We start from the raw sequence: 16,105 nt of genomic DNA, 5'->3' as shown, positions 1-16,105 counted from the left end.
TGCTTGGCATTTGCACAGAACACCAGGATTGGCAACTTCGCCACTGGCGCCCTGTGCTCTTCACAGATGAAAGCAGGTTCACACTGAACACGTGACAGAAGTGACAGAGTCTGGAGACGCTGTGGAAAGCGATCTGCTGCCTGCAACATCCTTCAGCATGACCAGATTGGCAGTGGGTCAGTAATGGTGTGGGGTGGCATTTCTTTGGCGGGCCGCACAGTCCTCCATGTGCTCGTCAGAGGTAGCCTGACTGCCATTAGGTGACGAGATGAGATCCTCAGACCTCTTGTGAGTTGGCCCTGGGTTCCTCCTAATGCAAAACAATGCCAGACCTTATGTGGCTGCAGTGTGTCAGCAGTTCCTGCAAGATGAAGGCATTGAAGCTATGGACTGGCCCGCCCATTCCCCAGACCTGAATCCAATTGAGCATCTCGGACATCATGTCTAATTCCATCCACAGACTGTCCAGGAGTTGGCAGATGCTTTAGTCTGGGAGGAGATCCCTCAGGAGACCATCCGCAACCTCATCCGGAGCATGCACAGGCATTGTAGGGAGGTCATACAGGCACGCCGAGGCCGCACACACTACTGAGCCTCATTTTTACATGTTTTAAGCACATTGCATCAAAGTTGGATCAGCCTGTAATGTGTTTTTCCATTTTAAATCTTGGGGGGGGGGGGGGGAACTCCAAATCCAGGCCTCCATTGGTTAATAAATTTGATTTCCATTGATGATTTTTGTGTGATTTTGTTGTCATTCAACTTTGTACAGAACTAAGTATTCAATGAGAATATTTCATTCATTCAGATCTAGGAGGTGTTATTTGGGTGTTCCCTTTATTTTTTGAGCAGTGTACTAGTACTGTAGTCCATGGTATAGGCTTTTAATTGAATTCTCCAGGAAGATTAAAAAAAAGTTTAAAAAAAAAAAAAAATAAAATAAAATTTCAAAATATAAAATAAAAAATATATAAGTTTAAATGAATCCAATTTTCCTATCACACACACACACACACACACACACACACACACACACACACACACACACACACACACACACACATTATATATATATATATTGTGTGTATGTGTATGTAACAGGAGACATAAACATATCTCCACATGCCCGCACTAAAAGGCATAACTATATTCATCCCACAAGGTGTACACTGTAACAGGAAAAACAAGTAGTATAAAATGAAAAAAAGACAAATGGGTCTTGTAGGGGGTTACTCTTAATTAGAAAAATTCAACAGCATGTTTTCCTGAATGTGACAATGGCAAAAAACATCCAAAATCAGATGCTTTTTTTTTTTTTTTGCTATGGATCAAAAGCAGGAATCTCTGGGGGTCTCCAATAGCTTTCAGACTTTGCACTGCATCTGTGTAAATCTTATCCACTACATTGCTCCTGTAGTTTGCAGCATTTTAGCCACCTTCTGATGAATTTCTATGTGGCCAGGAGCATACACAGAATTCATAGGGCACAAAGCAAGATTGAGCAGAAAACTGGCATAAATACAGTTACAAATATTCCCCAGTAAGCAATTTTCAGATTCACTGAAAAAGCTCTGGCTACCTGCAGTCACCATTAGAGGGAGCTCAGTAACTAGGAATTTATAACTGCCATATAAATGAATAGGAACTGTTAAAATATCTATGCAGTAAGCGCCCACTTGTGGCAGCTACTGTAAAATTCTTTCATTCTGCTGGCAAACAGGAGAAATTCTGCATTGTGCCCAACTTCAAGCATGGGCCTCGTGGCAGCTGCATGGTTTATCCACTTTGAAAGTATGCCACTGCATGTGCCCTAACCCAAAACATGGAAGATCTGACCCATTAGAGGTTACAATCACAAGGTACAAAGTCAGGATTTGTTCAGTGGACTAGCTACATGAGCAGTCTCATAAATGTCTTCTATTAGTATGTTAATACCAAGACTGAAACAATGACAATAACATTGAAAAACATTTGTAGAGCTTTTTTCACTGATGGACTCAACTCACAGGGAGAATTGTGGAGTAGCGTAGTTAGTAGCTGCCATACAGGTGTTTATCCCTAACATCCACAAGGGTCAGTTGTTTATTTACAGAAAGACAATTTACCTATCAGTATATTTTTGGCATATGGGAGGAACCCAGAATTCCCATGCAAACATGGGGAGAACATACAAACTTCACACAATAGAGCAGGGGCTCTATTGTGGGGACCTTCACTGATCACTGAAATTGTTGTGTTTGACTCTATAGATCTTTGGAGAGGCAAGGTTAACAGTATATAGGTCAATGAATTTTATGATCTCATACATAGCTCTGCCAGACTCACCAAAGTCAATTATAGTCACAAGAGGCATATTGCTAAGCTCAGTGCTTCTGCCTCATCACTCCACCATAACCAAGCTCTGAACTGGAAAAGAACTATAAAATAAAGGCTATACTGAACTATATGTGTGAGTAGACAGTCTATCAGATAATTCAGCTAATCTGTACATACTTATTAAAAGTGGAACAACGTTTTAATAACTTTTATCCATAGACAATAAGAAATAAAGGTGATAAGAAATAAAAATTTAGACAAAGTGTCAAAAGACAATGGAAGACTAACAACCAGATCTGCAACACATTGCTAATAAATAAATAAAAATAAGTTTCCAAACGTACCCTTTCCCATTTTCTTTCCTGGTTGAGAAGAATGATAACCAATTTTGGATGCATCTGGTAGCCATCCTCACTAAATGAGAGGTTCCGTCCTTCAAATGTTACATTGATTAAGTACCTAAAAAATAAAAAAAAATAGTTACTGCAGATAAAACTCATGTGTAGAATAAATGTCGCACCAAGGGTATTCAACCTGGGTCTGTTCAACCCAAGAGTTTATGAGACAACTGTAATGGGAAGGTGACATTTGCCTTAAATTACATCTTTTATGTCCATCCTGTTGTGAACTATAATCTGAGAATACTTTCTATAATTATCATATTGTTGAAAACGACATAAGACACCATATATCATTAAAATGTCCTTCGTCAGTATCATTAAATACGTTTTTGCTTAAAGTTGTAACTTAAACATTGTAGAAAAAACTTTGTGATTAAAAAAATTCATAAGCAAAAGCACTGATGCAAGTATTAAAACATAACATTTATTTATATTGTTTAAAAAGTGGGTCCCTTAAACAAGGTCCTCATGTTAAGAACATACCCATGAGTAGTCAAATATACAAATAGACTCAATAGATAAACAATTCAATTCTCACCCATGTAACAGAGTCAAAACCGTCTATCGTATATAGTAATTTTAAACAGTCTTACCAGGGTCGCCTCGCAGGTAGGAGAATTTGATAGGGTCAAGGGTCCAACAAGGAATTTCTACCTATAATGCAACCTTACATTGACCCTCAATGCCCAAATAACTCCCGCCATGACAAGGGCAGTCCACAGCTGCCCCTGCGTATCCCTGGTATAAATGTAGATCCCTAGTTCCTACGCGTTTCCTGGCACCATATTGCACCACTCATCAGGGGACTTTGAAGTACTAGGAGGTATCCAAATAGAGACTAGAGACTAGACTAAAGTAACATAGTTAGACACAGCTAACTGACATGACTACCACATGATGCCTATGATAGCAAAGAAACAAATGCTACCTGGTGTCCTTAAGAAGCCTATGGTGGTGCCCCTGAGCTGGTGGAAGTGTTTGCCATTAAAGACAAAGTAATTATGCCGGGGTGGACGTGGCTAGAGATGGGCTGACCTATATGTCCCCTCCCTAGATTGGCACTGGTTGCCGTAGAAGCGTGTCCTACTGAATAGACTGTTAGAATTTGTATTATGGGAACAAAAAAGCAGCTAAGTAAAGAAAAACGAGTGGCCATCATTACTTTAAGAAATGAAGGTCAGTCAGTCCATAAAGTTGGGAAAACTTTGAAAGTGTCCCCAAGTGCAGTTGCAAAAACCATCAAGCGCTACAAAGCCATAGTAAAGAGGTACAGTATTTTGGTTAAAGAGATGAGTATGGTAGAGATGTATACACCATTATTGGACTGGGTTCCTCAGCAAAAGCTTGCTTCACCAGAATCTTCGGCAGTGGGTTCAGAACATACAAAGTTTACGATTTTGGTCTTTCTAAATATTAAGAACATCTAAAGTCTCCACTGTAAAATCACATTTTGCGGGGTTTTGTAATGTTAATTTTCTAGGTTCTAGCACACATAGTTTAGTGTATGGAGGGGTAGCTCATGTTGGTACCTCATGTAGGTCAGAAACATATTACATATTGACATGATTCAGATATTGTCAAATGATTTGTCTTGTCTGTGCAAAAAATTACTACTTGTTAAAATCAAAAGCATTATATTACTGAATGAAGTTATGAAATACTAATATTTTGAATATATTGACTCATGTTCAGATTTCCAGCTGTTCTACCATCCAAAATATCCAAGTATTCAGTTTTAGTCCGGTATTGCTCAGTCAGAGGGTGCAGCTCTACCCAGCCCAGAAGTTCTAGATATTTAGGATCACTGGTGTCATAACCATGCCCATAAGCCATAGGTTACCCCCACCACACTAAGGCTGATTGAACTTCTTTGATCTCCATTCTGATTTGCTTTAATGACTGGCAGTGTATGGATCGTAAATTTATCCACCACTGTATGATACATTGACTTTCACTGTTGGAGAGAAGAAAATTCACCTTTTAATACCATAAGGAGAAGTTCATCAGCACATACTCAATGAGTGATTATGTGGGGGAGGCTGTGTCACAAAAGGGGGCATATTTACTATGTAGGGGGCATTGATAGGATGTGAATGACATGAGACTGTGTGCTTGTGAACAGATCTTTTTTTTTTCTTAAATGTAGATTGTGAGCCCCATATTGTGCTCACAATCTACAGATCTTCTAGCTGCTAAAATATATGAATGAGAGCAGCTGACATTCATGAGGAGACATTGCACAGGGGTGCCAAACTAAGGCCTGGTTCACATCTGCGTTCAGTATTCCATTTGGGGAATCCGCTTGGGGACCCCCCGAATAGAATACCAAACGCCTTAAAAAGTGATGGTCAATGAAACCACTTGGACCCCATAGACTATAATGGGGTCCGTGTGTTTTCCGGCGCGGTACCCGCACGAATTATGCAGAGAGGAAAGTAGTTATTGAAGTACTTTTCTCTCCACATGACTCGAATGGACTCCGCACGAAAAACACACAGACCCCATTATAGTCTATGGGGTCCATGTGCTTTCATTGATCACCACTTTTTAATGCATTAGTTACGGCCTTGTGTCCAAGTCAAAATGTAAGAAACACATGCGAGTTTCTTGAAGGGCCTGTAGATGACCTGGGAACTCGATATCTCATATCTCATGTTCATTACCTCTTGACATTAAATGGGTTGGCCACTTTCAGACCAATATTGAGAGACAAATGTTAGTATTTGAATAATAAAAAGTTGTAAAACATGTTCCAATATACTTTCTGTATCAATTCCTCACAGTTGTCTACATCTCTGCTTGCTGTCATTCATTCAGTAGATGAAATTGTGACCATGGTCATGTGATGGACACACCGGTGCACCGCTCATTATAATCACAGTAATGGGACATTTGCCTACTAATGAGCTCTGCACCTGTGTGTGTATCACATGACCATGGACTGTATATCACATGACTGTGGTCAGAATTTCATTCATTAGAAGTAACAGAATGGGCCTAATCCAGTGCTAGAGAATCGTGAGGAATTAATACAGAAATAGATTGGAAAATTGTTTAACTATGTATTATACATATATAAAATAATATTGGTCTGAAAATGACCACCCCCTTTAAATATATGAATCACTTATTGGAATCCACAAATATAACAGACTCTAGGTTAGAATACTGTCAATAAATTTTTTCTATTGTACGCTAATGTAAATATAAGAGAGGTATATGGGAAAAAAAAAACTCTTCTCCATCACTGCTGGAAGGTGAATTAGATGAATAAATGGAATTTTTGTTTACATTCAGTAATTTTACTTGTGAAGCTAGAGAAGATGCTATTTGAGGCGTGCCTCCTGAATTCACCGTTTTCAGCATCTGTACTCCTGAAACTACACATACAAGTTGCAGCCATTTATACAATGACTCCCATGTGGCTGCCTTCATTAGTTGCAGTTGCTTATAAGGGTGAAGTGGGATGATTACTTTACAATGAAGGAAGCAATAACTGGGATGCTGTACTGTTCAGAAGGGGCACTCCAACAACAGGCAGAATCATTCACTTTCTCATAACATGTCAAGTCTCATATGGGTTATAATACATTAATAATCTCTTTATTATTAATCCAGGTGTGTACTGCAATAAAAGGACATTACAACCAAAGTTTGCGTCTCAAGACTAATAGCTATGGCAATGCTTAAAGCAGTATTCCAGGAGAAGACACTGTTAATAATTCTCATGTGTTATCTTCTTTATGGTGAAGTCTGTCTGTATGTGTTGTTCCTCCCTAAAGACGGCTCCCATTGAAATCAATGGGAGCTGGTCAGTTCTTTTTAATGGGAGGCGTTTGTTCCGGCTCCAGGAAAAAAGAAGCGACATGCTCCCGACTAGGTCCATTCATTGGGCCTAATCCGGAGCGAAGTGTTCCGGACCAAAAAATCCCATGTGAACTTACCCTAAAGGAGACTGTTTGATAAGTGGCATGGCTATTTCATTTTCGGCTATATCCTAGCAATATATAATAAAATGTATAATAAAATGTGAGTAATCTATTAATCGAAAATATTACAGAGACGAGGCACATTAAAGTCTACTACATCTATAGTTATTGCTCAGTGGAAATCTTTACATCCAGGTGACAACTGTGGACTTTTCACTTACTGATACTAAATTGTTAGTGATAAAATAAGCTTGTACAGTAGTTCTCCTATTGACTCTATCATCACTACTGCATGTGGTAGGGCATCACTAGACTCCCCTGCTAACACATGAAAAAGTGACCTCTTATATCTTGTCCACAGTCTGGTGTCTAAAACTGGGTTCCATCCTTATTACATGGTCCTACAACTATACAATACATCAACCAATGGATCCATTTCTGGGTTTGTTTGTTTTTTAACCTAAAAATGTATTTGCTATAATGGCTTATGGGACCAATGTATTCTTGTGCTTGGTGTTTGACTATTGAACAGGTAACACTTGAATCATGTTTTAAGGGGCTCTAATGTAATTTTTAACTAAGCATATACTTGCATAGCCTTTAGCAAGGCTATTCCACACATACCTTTTGTATGTAAATCACCTCAGTAGTTTTTGAATGAGCACTTTTTTTTTATTAATATGCTAATTAGCCACCAGCGAGCACCGGGAGTCTCAGTGAGTGCTTTCTCCTGTATATACAGCACAGGCTGCTGTTGCTGATGATTCATCTCCCTACTCTCACACACAGCACACAGCAGGGAGAGGAGTGCTCACTGAGAACTGCCTGTGCTCTCTGGAGCCTAATTAGCATATGGATAAAAATGGGCTCATTCAAAAACTACTGAGGTGATTTACATACAAAAGGTAGGTGTGGAACAGCCTTTCTAAAGGCTATGCAAATATATGTTTAGTCAAAAATGTCTTTTCCTAATGATAGAGCCCCTTTAATTCAGATGTCACACTTTGGTATTACCATGCTTTTACATATATGTTTACAGAACTACCATACTTAGTCTGCCTAATGTGGATAACTTAGTTAACTTTTAACTAATTGTGCAATGTATTCATCTACATATGCAGTAAAGTTCATCTTTCCACTTACATTGTTAATGCTACCAAAAGATCATCAAAAAAGCAGCTATGCTTGAAATGTGTAAAAAAAAGCATACTACATATTGCACAGTGCTAAAGAGGAACTCCAGATCCCCAATTAACATTCATCTACCTCAGTAAATTTGTGACAATCACCTTACCTTCTTTTCTCACGGGTAGATTAATTGCTGTTAATTTCAGTTTTCTGCCCTTACTGTAATTGAGATCAGCCCTTCATGTTCTGACCTCCTGGGCTGGTCAGGAGCTTGTGCAAATACAAAGAGGCCAATCTGGTCAGGCAAAGGTGCAGTTAAAGAATTGGGAAGGCCCAGAACAGTGACCTGAGATTAACCAGGACAGTGACCTGAGATGACCAGAAATTAATATCAGGTAATCACCTTGTATTCTGAATAGAGCATGTAACTTCACCGCAGCACTCATCATACTTCAGCCTTACTGGAGAAGAGCTCAAAAGAGTTGTGTGAGTAACATTCGCACCTAAATAAAGGTAATCCCTAGATCTGTCCCTGTCTCACAGTCACATAGTTCACAGTCTCATATGACCCGGATCTGAAATCCACCATTCGTATAAATTGGAGGTCACCTGATTTCGGCAGCCAATTACTTTTTCTGATTTTATTTCAATGCCTACGTTGTTGTAGTTCCTGTCCCACCTCCCCTGCACAGTTATTGGTGCAAAAAAAAAGCGCCAGGAAAGGTGGGAGGGGATGCAAATTTTTAGTGTGTTTTCCGCGTGGTATTCGATTGGAATCGAATACCTCGAACAGCCTGATATTCGATCGAATATCAATTTGATCGAACGCCGTTCGCTCATCTCTATTTATAAGGAATGATCGTCTGTAAAGTAAAATTCTAAAAAGTCACCTAAAATGACAGGTACACTTTAAGACCCCATATATATGATTGAGTGTGCATCTGACGTGGGAGCGAGTTTGCAGCGGAATGCAGTCGGATGACATTTGTAGTGGCATCTGAGTATCATCTGAGAGCATTCACATCTATGGGACTTCCCATTTGTTCTGTTTTGATGACACAGAGATGAAAGAGATCAGATCCTATCCTGTTCCGTATCATCGGAAAAAATCGGATACCACTATAGATGTGAGAATGCATCACGGAATACACTCTGATCAGGGGATAATACCAATCCTTAGGGAGTGTGCACCTTTACAGGAGTATGGAGACTTAAAAGCCATTTTTGCTCCACTGGGGATTTATGGGAAAATACGCAAATCTGTTTATGCAAATTTTGAGCGTTCTAATTTTGAGTCTGAAGCAGATGTTGATTTGCACTGGAGATACTAAATCCACAGTATATAAATTCATGATGTGGATTTTCACTGTAGATTCCACCCTTTTGCAATGAATTCTGTGGCAAATACACAACAATTATTGCAGTAGATTTGGTCTTCTGTTTTGGAAAATGTGTACATGTGGATGTACCATAAAAATCTTAATTTAATGTCCTCCCCCTAGTGGCGACTAGGAATAGGATAACATGACAGACAAGATAGGAAGCAGCTCGGTGTTGGTCCCCTTTGAGTGTTCTGCCACTACCATATATACTATTCATGCTTAGATATAATAAGAAATAACATAAATGTGTCTAGTGCCTGTGTTTAAGCCGGCCATTTACCACCTTCCACTTGAAGTCTGTAGATTTATCATCCTAAATTATACTCTCATCCTAATTCATATTGATCACAAATCATACTGTATGTTACGGGCATGAGAATAACCCCAAGGTAACCTTTTTTCTGGGTCAGTAATAATTGTATTGATCTGAATGATCTGTTTCCTAGAAAGATCAATATCACAGTAGGCTGAAGTGCTTGTATTAGCGCAACATGTCACATCTGCATTGCTAGGTTTTATCATATTAAAAAGAATCAAGAAAAAAAACCTGCATCACTGGGCAATGTGTAAACCTCTCTATGCAAATGTAATACGCTATGGCACTTGGGGGCTTACTTCAATGTCTAACAATACTCTAATACATCATTGTCTGTGCAAATATGGATTTTGATGATGATAAATTACATTTATACATTATATATCATCACTTTATAACCTCAATTTTTGTATTTGAGATAGCCCAAGAATTTAGCAAGACACAAACTTTGCCACAAAGCTAATGTGTGCAATTATTGGGAGTGGGATATTCAGCTATTTACTAGTGTGGACATAGAAATCTGCCATTCTGCATGTGCTGTGCACAGGTCTTTAAAACACGGCTGTGTATGGCAGGCTCTTTCTAACCTTCCTTGATGTGGCTTAATGGACTGAAAAGATTTCCTTTTAAAAATGCAAAACTTCACAGCCTTCAGTATTTAGAAATGTTATTTACCTTGATATGGCGTAATGCTCAGGGACCACTAAACCGACAGTAGACCTAACAGTCAAAAAGTCATTTTATGGGCTTAGGTTTATGGGACGTTGGTGACCATCAAGTTGAATAGGTTATCCCAAATCCATACAATTTTTAAAAGCAGTTTACAGCAGCGTAAGATAACTAAAGGAGTAAGGGTGAATTCACATGGAGCAGAAATTTTTCTGATTATCCCATTTTTTCTGAAGGGAGCTTGCAGAATTCCATATACTTGCATCAACGACAGCAATATTTAGATGAATAAAACAACAATCGGCAACATATCTGCTGTGTGTGAATTCACCACTATACTCACAGACATGGAGCTTTCTTGTTGCCCCACTGCTCCCTATTCACCCTGCTCCAGTGATGGCGTGTCTACATAACATGTGCATGCTGGAGTCAATCACTGACTATTTTCAGTGTCACATCAGCCTTACCAAGGTTATTGTTGAAACAGTCACATGTCATGTCAACACGTCATCAGTGGAGGAGAAAAAACAGAAAGCAACAAAGACTAGGAACGTGTAATGGGGCAGTAAAGTGTGCAAAGTTTGAAAAAAATTATTAGGCCTCAAAATCTGCAACAAAAAAAAGCTGCATTTTCCGTAACGTGAGGCCTCAGCCTTAATAAGGGAAATATTTAAAAAATTAAAAGATAGTATGTCATATTGACATACTACGCTGACCATCCCACAAACTGTCTTCAGGCGTTTATATCACTATTGGCGCTAATAATGTACCCCCCAGACATAAAAGGTGAATACTAACATGCTTCTAACAGGCTTCCTCATGGATGGGAGTGAGTTCAATGTAGATCCACAGAATTTGAAGCTAACATTACCGTCTGATATTATACAGCCAAATTTTTTTTCTAAAATTAATCTTTTCAAATGAAGGGTTTCTGATTGATCTGACCCCTGTACATCAGTTGTACTGACATAACGTGGCTATACTGATCACCCTCCATACTATGTATACCACTGCACTATTTAAACCCACCGCTACACTCCATATGGCAACAAACAGCGTGGCTCCTGGAATTAACATTACCTGTAGCTGTGCAGTCCTGGAAAAGCTGATCTGCAGAGGTCCTGGCTGTTAGACTGCCACAGATGTAATATTAATGGCCTATCCTAAGGACAGGCCATCAATATTAGAAAAATGGATAAACCCTCTAGACCAGGGCTCCATGTTGTGTAAAAAACACTGCATTTTACAGTCACTGTATACTGGATGGGATTCTAGTGAATTCCATCCCCACAGTGCCAGAAAATATGGGCTGTACACATGCTGTTTCCAAAGGCATAATGGAAGCAGAATGTCCGCAAAGAAAATCTCTGTGGATTTTCTGTGAAAAGCGTTGTGGGAAAAAAACGCAATGTGCATAGTGCATTTTTTCCCGCAGTGCTTTTTTGCTACAGGATGCTACTAGGGGCCTTAGCCGTAAAGGGGTTATCCAATAATTGGAGAAAGTCATGTGGTGGATGGGAATTGCCAGCACCTACTTGCCTGGAGTCCTGTGCCTCATGTGACCATTGAAACCAATCAGGCAAAGGATTTCTAGGATTTCTGTGCCTCCATGAGACCGAATAGGCACTGGCAGGTGACAGGTGAGTATTTTTTTTTTTTTTTTTTTTAAATTGTACACCTCCCTAGCTGCCACAGGAGTAACTCCAATTTTTGGGCAACCTCTTTAAAGTGGTTGTCTCAGCCTAATTTTTTATGACCACCTCATTTGCCCCCTCCATACAGTGGCACCTTCACTGGTCCCCCATACTGTAATGTACCGTAATTACTTGATCAGTAGGGGGCTAACACACAACCCCATAGGCTGTACGGAGCTGCTTCCACTGTCTGTCTTGTACAAATTACATGGCCATAAGCAGAAAGCTCTGCCCACTGTATAATGGACAGATGACTTTGTTGCAGTTCAGCTCTCACTGACTTCAATAAGTGCTCAGATGCAGTGAATGTGCCGTTATGCAGTGGATGGAGCTTTCTGCTTGTGTGCAGGATAGGTTCTGGAAGCTGCTCTGTATAGCTCATTGGTCTGGGGACCGTGAGTCAGCCTGCTAGCAATCAGATATTTATGGCTTATTCTGAGAATAGATCATAAAGAAATTAAGCCCAGACAACTCCTTTAATATTCCCCCTTACTGCCCCACACACTTTAATTTTTTTTTTTTTTTTTTTTTTATGTAGATTGTGAGCCCCACATAGAGCACACAATGTACATTTTTTCCCTATCAGTATATCTTCGGAATATGGGATGGAAATCCATGCAAACACGGGGAGAACATACAAACTCCTTGCAGATGGTTTTTTGCCCTTGGCGGGATTTGAACACCAGGACTCCAGCACTGCAAGGCTGCAGTGCTAACCACTGAGCCACCGTGTGGCTCCTGCCCCACACACACTTTAATGTCCCCTTCACAGGATATTAGTCCTCATCACTGCCCCTACATGGTATAGGTGCCCCTTCACTGTTCCCCATACAGCATTGGGAGCCAGTGAAGTGGCTACTGTATAGGGGAGACTACTGAAGCAACCACTGTTTGGGGGGAGTAGTAAGAAATAAATATGTTTTTTTTCTCCATAATCTTCTTTCAGACCGTTTATCTGCAAAGAATTCATCTCCATACTCACACAGATGTCTATGGAGAGGGAAGGAGGAAGTGGCTAGTTAACGGATTTATTGACTCATTCTGTGCATTGGTAGAGTCTTATCTTGAAAGATAAAGCACTGTAAAAAGAACTCTGTCTTACTCACAGTGTAACAGAGTTTAGCAGCTGCAGTTATTTGTGTCTCTTTTCGAGAAGCCTCTGATATCCCCTCTTCAAAGGCCTCAGGCTAATACATGAGGAAGGAAAGGTATTTATTTAATAAGAAATATTACAAAGTTTCTTGTATCCATCTATATTCCTTTACATGTTTATAATTGGAGTTACTGTATGCTTTAAAGCCTTTCATTGTAAAATAATATATTAGATGTATATTAGATGTAATACAGCCAGAAATGTTGTATATTTTCTTCCCTTTATTGATATCTGTAAATGCATATTTTTTCACTGCATGCTTGCTGAGAAGGTACAATTGAAGTATGAGCTGAACTGTATACTTTAAGGGGTTTCCCCATCAAAAAATGTTTTGGCTAGGAAATATTTTATATATTTTAGGTGGTCTCAGTAATCCACATCACACGGTCTAATAGAGGATCAGCACACAGTAAATCGAGCACACAGTATGATACATAATGCTGTCATACTAATAATAGCATATACCATAAACATTACTAATATAGCAGTGTTCCCATAACTGAACATCTAATAAAGCCCACACAGTCTAGAACTTCCATATACTGTAGTTTATACAGTATATTGATTAATGCAACAAAATACCTATAAATTCCCAAGTCCCAGCCACCAAATACACCAAAAATGTTCCTGCTTGGTCCCTTCTGGTCTTCTTGTTTCCAAGCAGGTACATGAGATAAAACTGCTAGGCCATCTCAGCGGTCTCACATTGCAAAAACTAACACAGTAATTTTGATGACTGTCATCATTATGAGGCAAACCACAGAACATCTATAGGTAAGTCAATTGATGGTACCATAGTAAAAGTTGTAATGTCTTCCTGTTGCCTAGGGCAGTTTATTCCTAAAATGTGCTGTTGCACCCTGGCATGTCAGTGAGTCTGAAGTGCACTCACCGAATAATGGCTGGTATGAACATCAGTATATACAGTATTTTCCTGATGGAACTTCATAACAAAATACAGATCAAAACGGAGCAATTCCAACAACAAAGTAGCCCCACAAATTATTAACATTATTAAAATGTATTAACTACTATTAGAAACACAATACTACTACTTTCTTTATCAACAAATCTATATTGAAAATACGACCACAATGAAGACACCCAAGCAGTTATCCCATAGGGACACATGGCCTGAGCAATAACCCTTTTATGCACCTAATGGGTTAATTGTTTTGCTTTAACACAACTCTTTTATCTCAAACCGTTTTGACCAAATTAAGAAAAAGAAAAAAAAAACACCAAAGTCTCAAAACTGCAGAATAATTTTGATTCAAAGTAACTCTTAACCCAAAGCAAAAGGAATACATAAACTAAAACTTCCTCTCTCAGACAAATAGATTAGGCTTGTTGCTTGTTAGTTAGAAAATAGCTCGTGTTCCCATTCCCCCCGAGGAACTCTGCATGAGGGGAATAGATATAATGAGAATGCATTTAATGAAACCAGTCTGTTGGAATTTCAAAGACTGCTTTAAAATGCCACATAAAACACGAGCCTCATTCAAGCCCCTGTCTCAGACTTTGAACTTGTTTCCACATACAGAATGTGCAGATGAGAGAGAGAATTTTACACACTGCCGAAGATGAATTTATTGTGTTAGAATGAAAAAGTTACATCCTGTCAAAGTTTTCTGCAGACACTCTTGTAAGGAAAAAGCTTTGTACAAAAAAAAAGGTGGTTTGAACAGATCGGCATGGCGTGATGTCATCTGAAGACAATATTCTTCTGGGGAGGGTAAGACCGTTCAGCGAGAGATAAGCTAGCTTTGCAAAAATGAACTGACCTGAAAATAGTTGATGTGAAAAGACCTAAGGTATCTAATTCTAAATTTATAAGGTGGGGCTGGCCAAGTGAGCAGATTCCTACAACAAAAATAGCAACTATTCTAGGATTATACAGACTTGGGGTTCAATATTTAAACCCCCCACATTCCTAGACACATTTCTGCATTTTATCATTTGGCTTGCAGCACTAGGGTTTATAGATCCAACCATAATGTAATCCATTCAAAGATGGCTACCAAAATTGTGGATGACACACCACAGCTCAAATTAGCAATACACTTTAAAGGAGACTATAACTACACTGAACAGTCATAACTAGAGATGAGCGAGTAGTACTCGATCGAGTAGGTATTCGATTGAATACTACGGTATTCAAAATACTCATACTCGATCGAGTACCACTCGCTATTCGAATGTAAAAGATTGATGCAGAACCAGAATTGATTGGCCGAATGCTATACAATCGGCCAATCAACCCTGGTTCTTCTCCTACCTTTAGAAGTCTTCTCCGTGCAGCGTCCCCGTGGCGTCTTCCGGCTCTTCATTCACTCTGCCAGGCATTGGACCTGGGCAGAGCCGACTGCGCATGCCCGCATTACAAGCGGGCATGCGCAGTCGGCTCTGCCCAGGCCCGATGCCTGGCAGAGTGAATTCAGAGCCGGAAGATGCCACGGGGACGCTGCAAGGAGAAAACTGCTCGGAGGATCCAGCCCGACCCTCACTCGTGGACTTGGTAAGTATAATTTGATCGAACGTTGCCTACCCCTGAAACGAGCATTTTCCCCCCCATAGACTATAATAGGGTTCGATATTCGATTCGAGTAGTCGAATATTGAGGGGCTACTCGAAACGAATATCGAACCTCGAACATTTTACTGTTCACTCATCTCTAGTCATAACATCAAAAACAAGGACAGGTGAAGTGAAAAACATTATCACATTATTATGGCACCTTTATAAGCCAGCAAGCAAACAGTCAGTGTTGAAAGTTGATGTGATAGATGCAGAAAAAATGGACAAACCTAAAAAGGGCCTTTCACCACCTCCATGATCTCCATTTCTTTGCATCTCTCAATAAGTGCAGCTTCACCAATTCCAGTATAGTTGGGACATTTCTCTTATCCTTTCTGTTGGTGCTGTTAGTTTTATGCTAATATGCTAATAAGACTCTCTACCGTAAGGTGGGTGGTTCCAGTTTCTCTGTTCTAGCCCAAGACCGTCCACCTGATGACAGAGCCAAATTAGCATATTGGGTGCACATTGCCAAGAAATGCTAGAGAAAATAATTGCAACTGTGCCAGGATCAGTGAAGTACTGTAGTATCTATTGTAG

At 39.6% G+C, this 16,105-nt stretch overlaps 1 protein-coding gene across 2 annotated transcripts in view; it reads right to left on the bottom strand.

Moving 5' to 3' along the window:
• GRIN2B (glutamate ionotropic receptor NMDA type subunit 2B) overlaps window positions 1-16,105 on the bottom strand; it is a 450,932-nt gene that overhangs the window by 92,901 nt on the left and 341,926 nt on the right. For both annotated transcript variants that reach the window (XM_075286322.1, XM_075286323.1), the window contains one exon: window positions 2,661-2,775. In XM_075286322.1, the coding sequence (XP_075142423.1) occupies window positions 2,661-2,775 (115 nt within the window). The remainder of the gene's footprint in view (window positions 1-2,660; window positions 2,776-16,105) is intronic.

The sequence above is a fragment of the Leptodactylus fuscus genome, chromosome 9, assembly GCF_031893055.1.
Source record: "Leptodactylus fuscus isolate aLepFus1 chromosome 9, aLepFus1.hap2, whole genome shotgun sequence".
NCBI classification, from domain to species: domain Eukaryota; kingdom Metazoa; phylum Chordata; class Amphibia; order Anura; family Leptodactylidae; genus Leptodactylus; species Leptodactylus fuscus.
The sequence above is the reverse complement of the archived record's forward strand: the minus strand, read 5'-3'. Positions and strand labels throughout refer to the sequence as shown.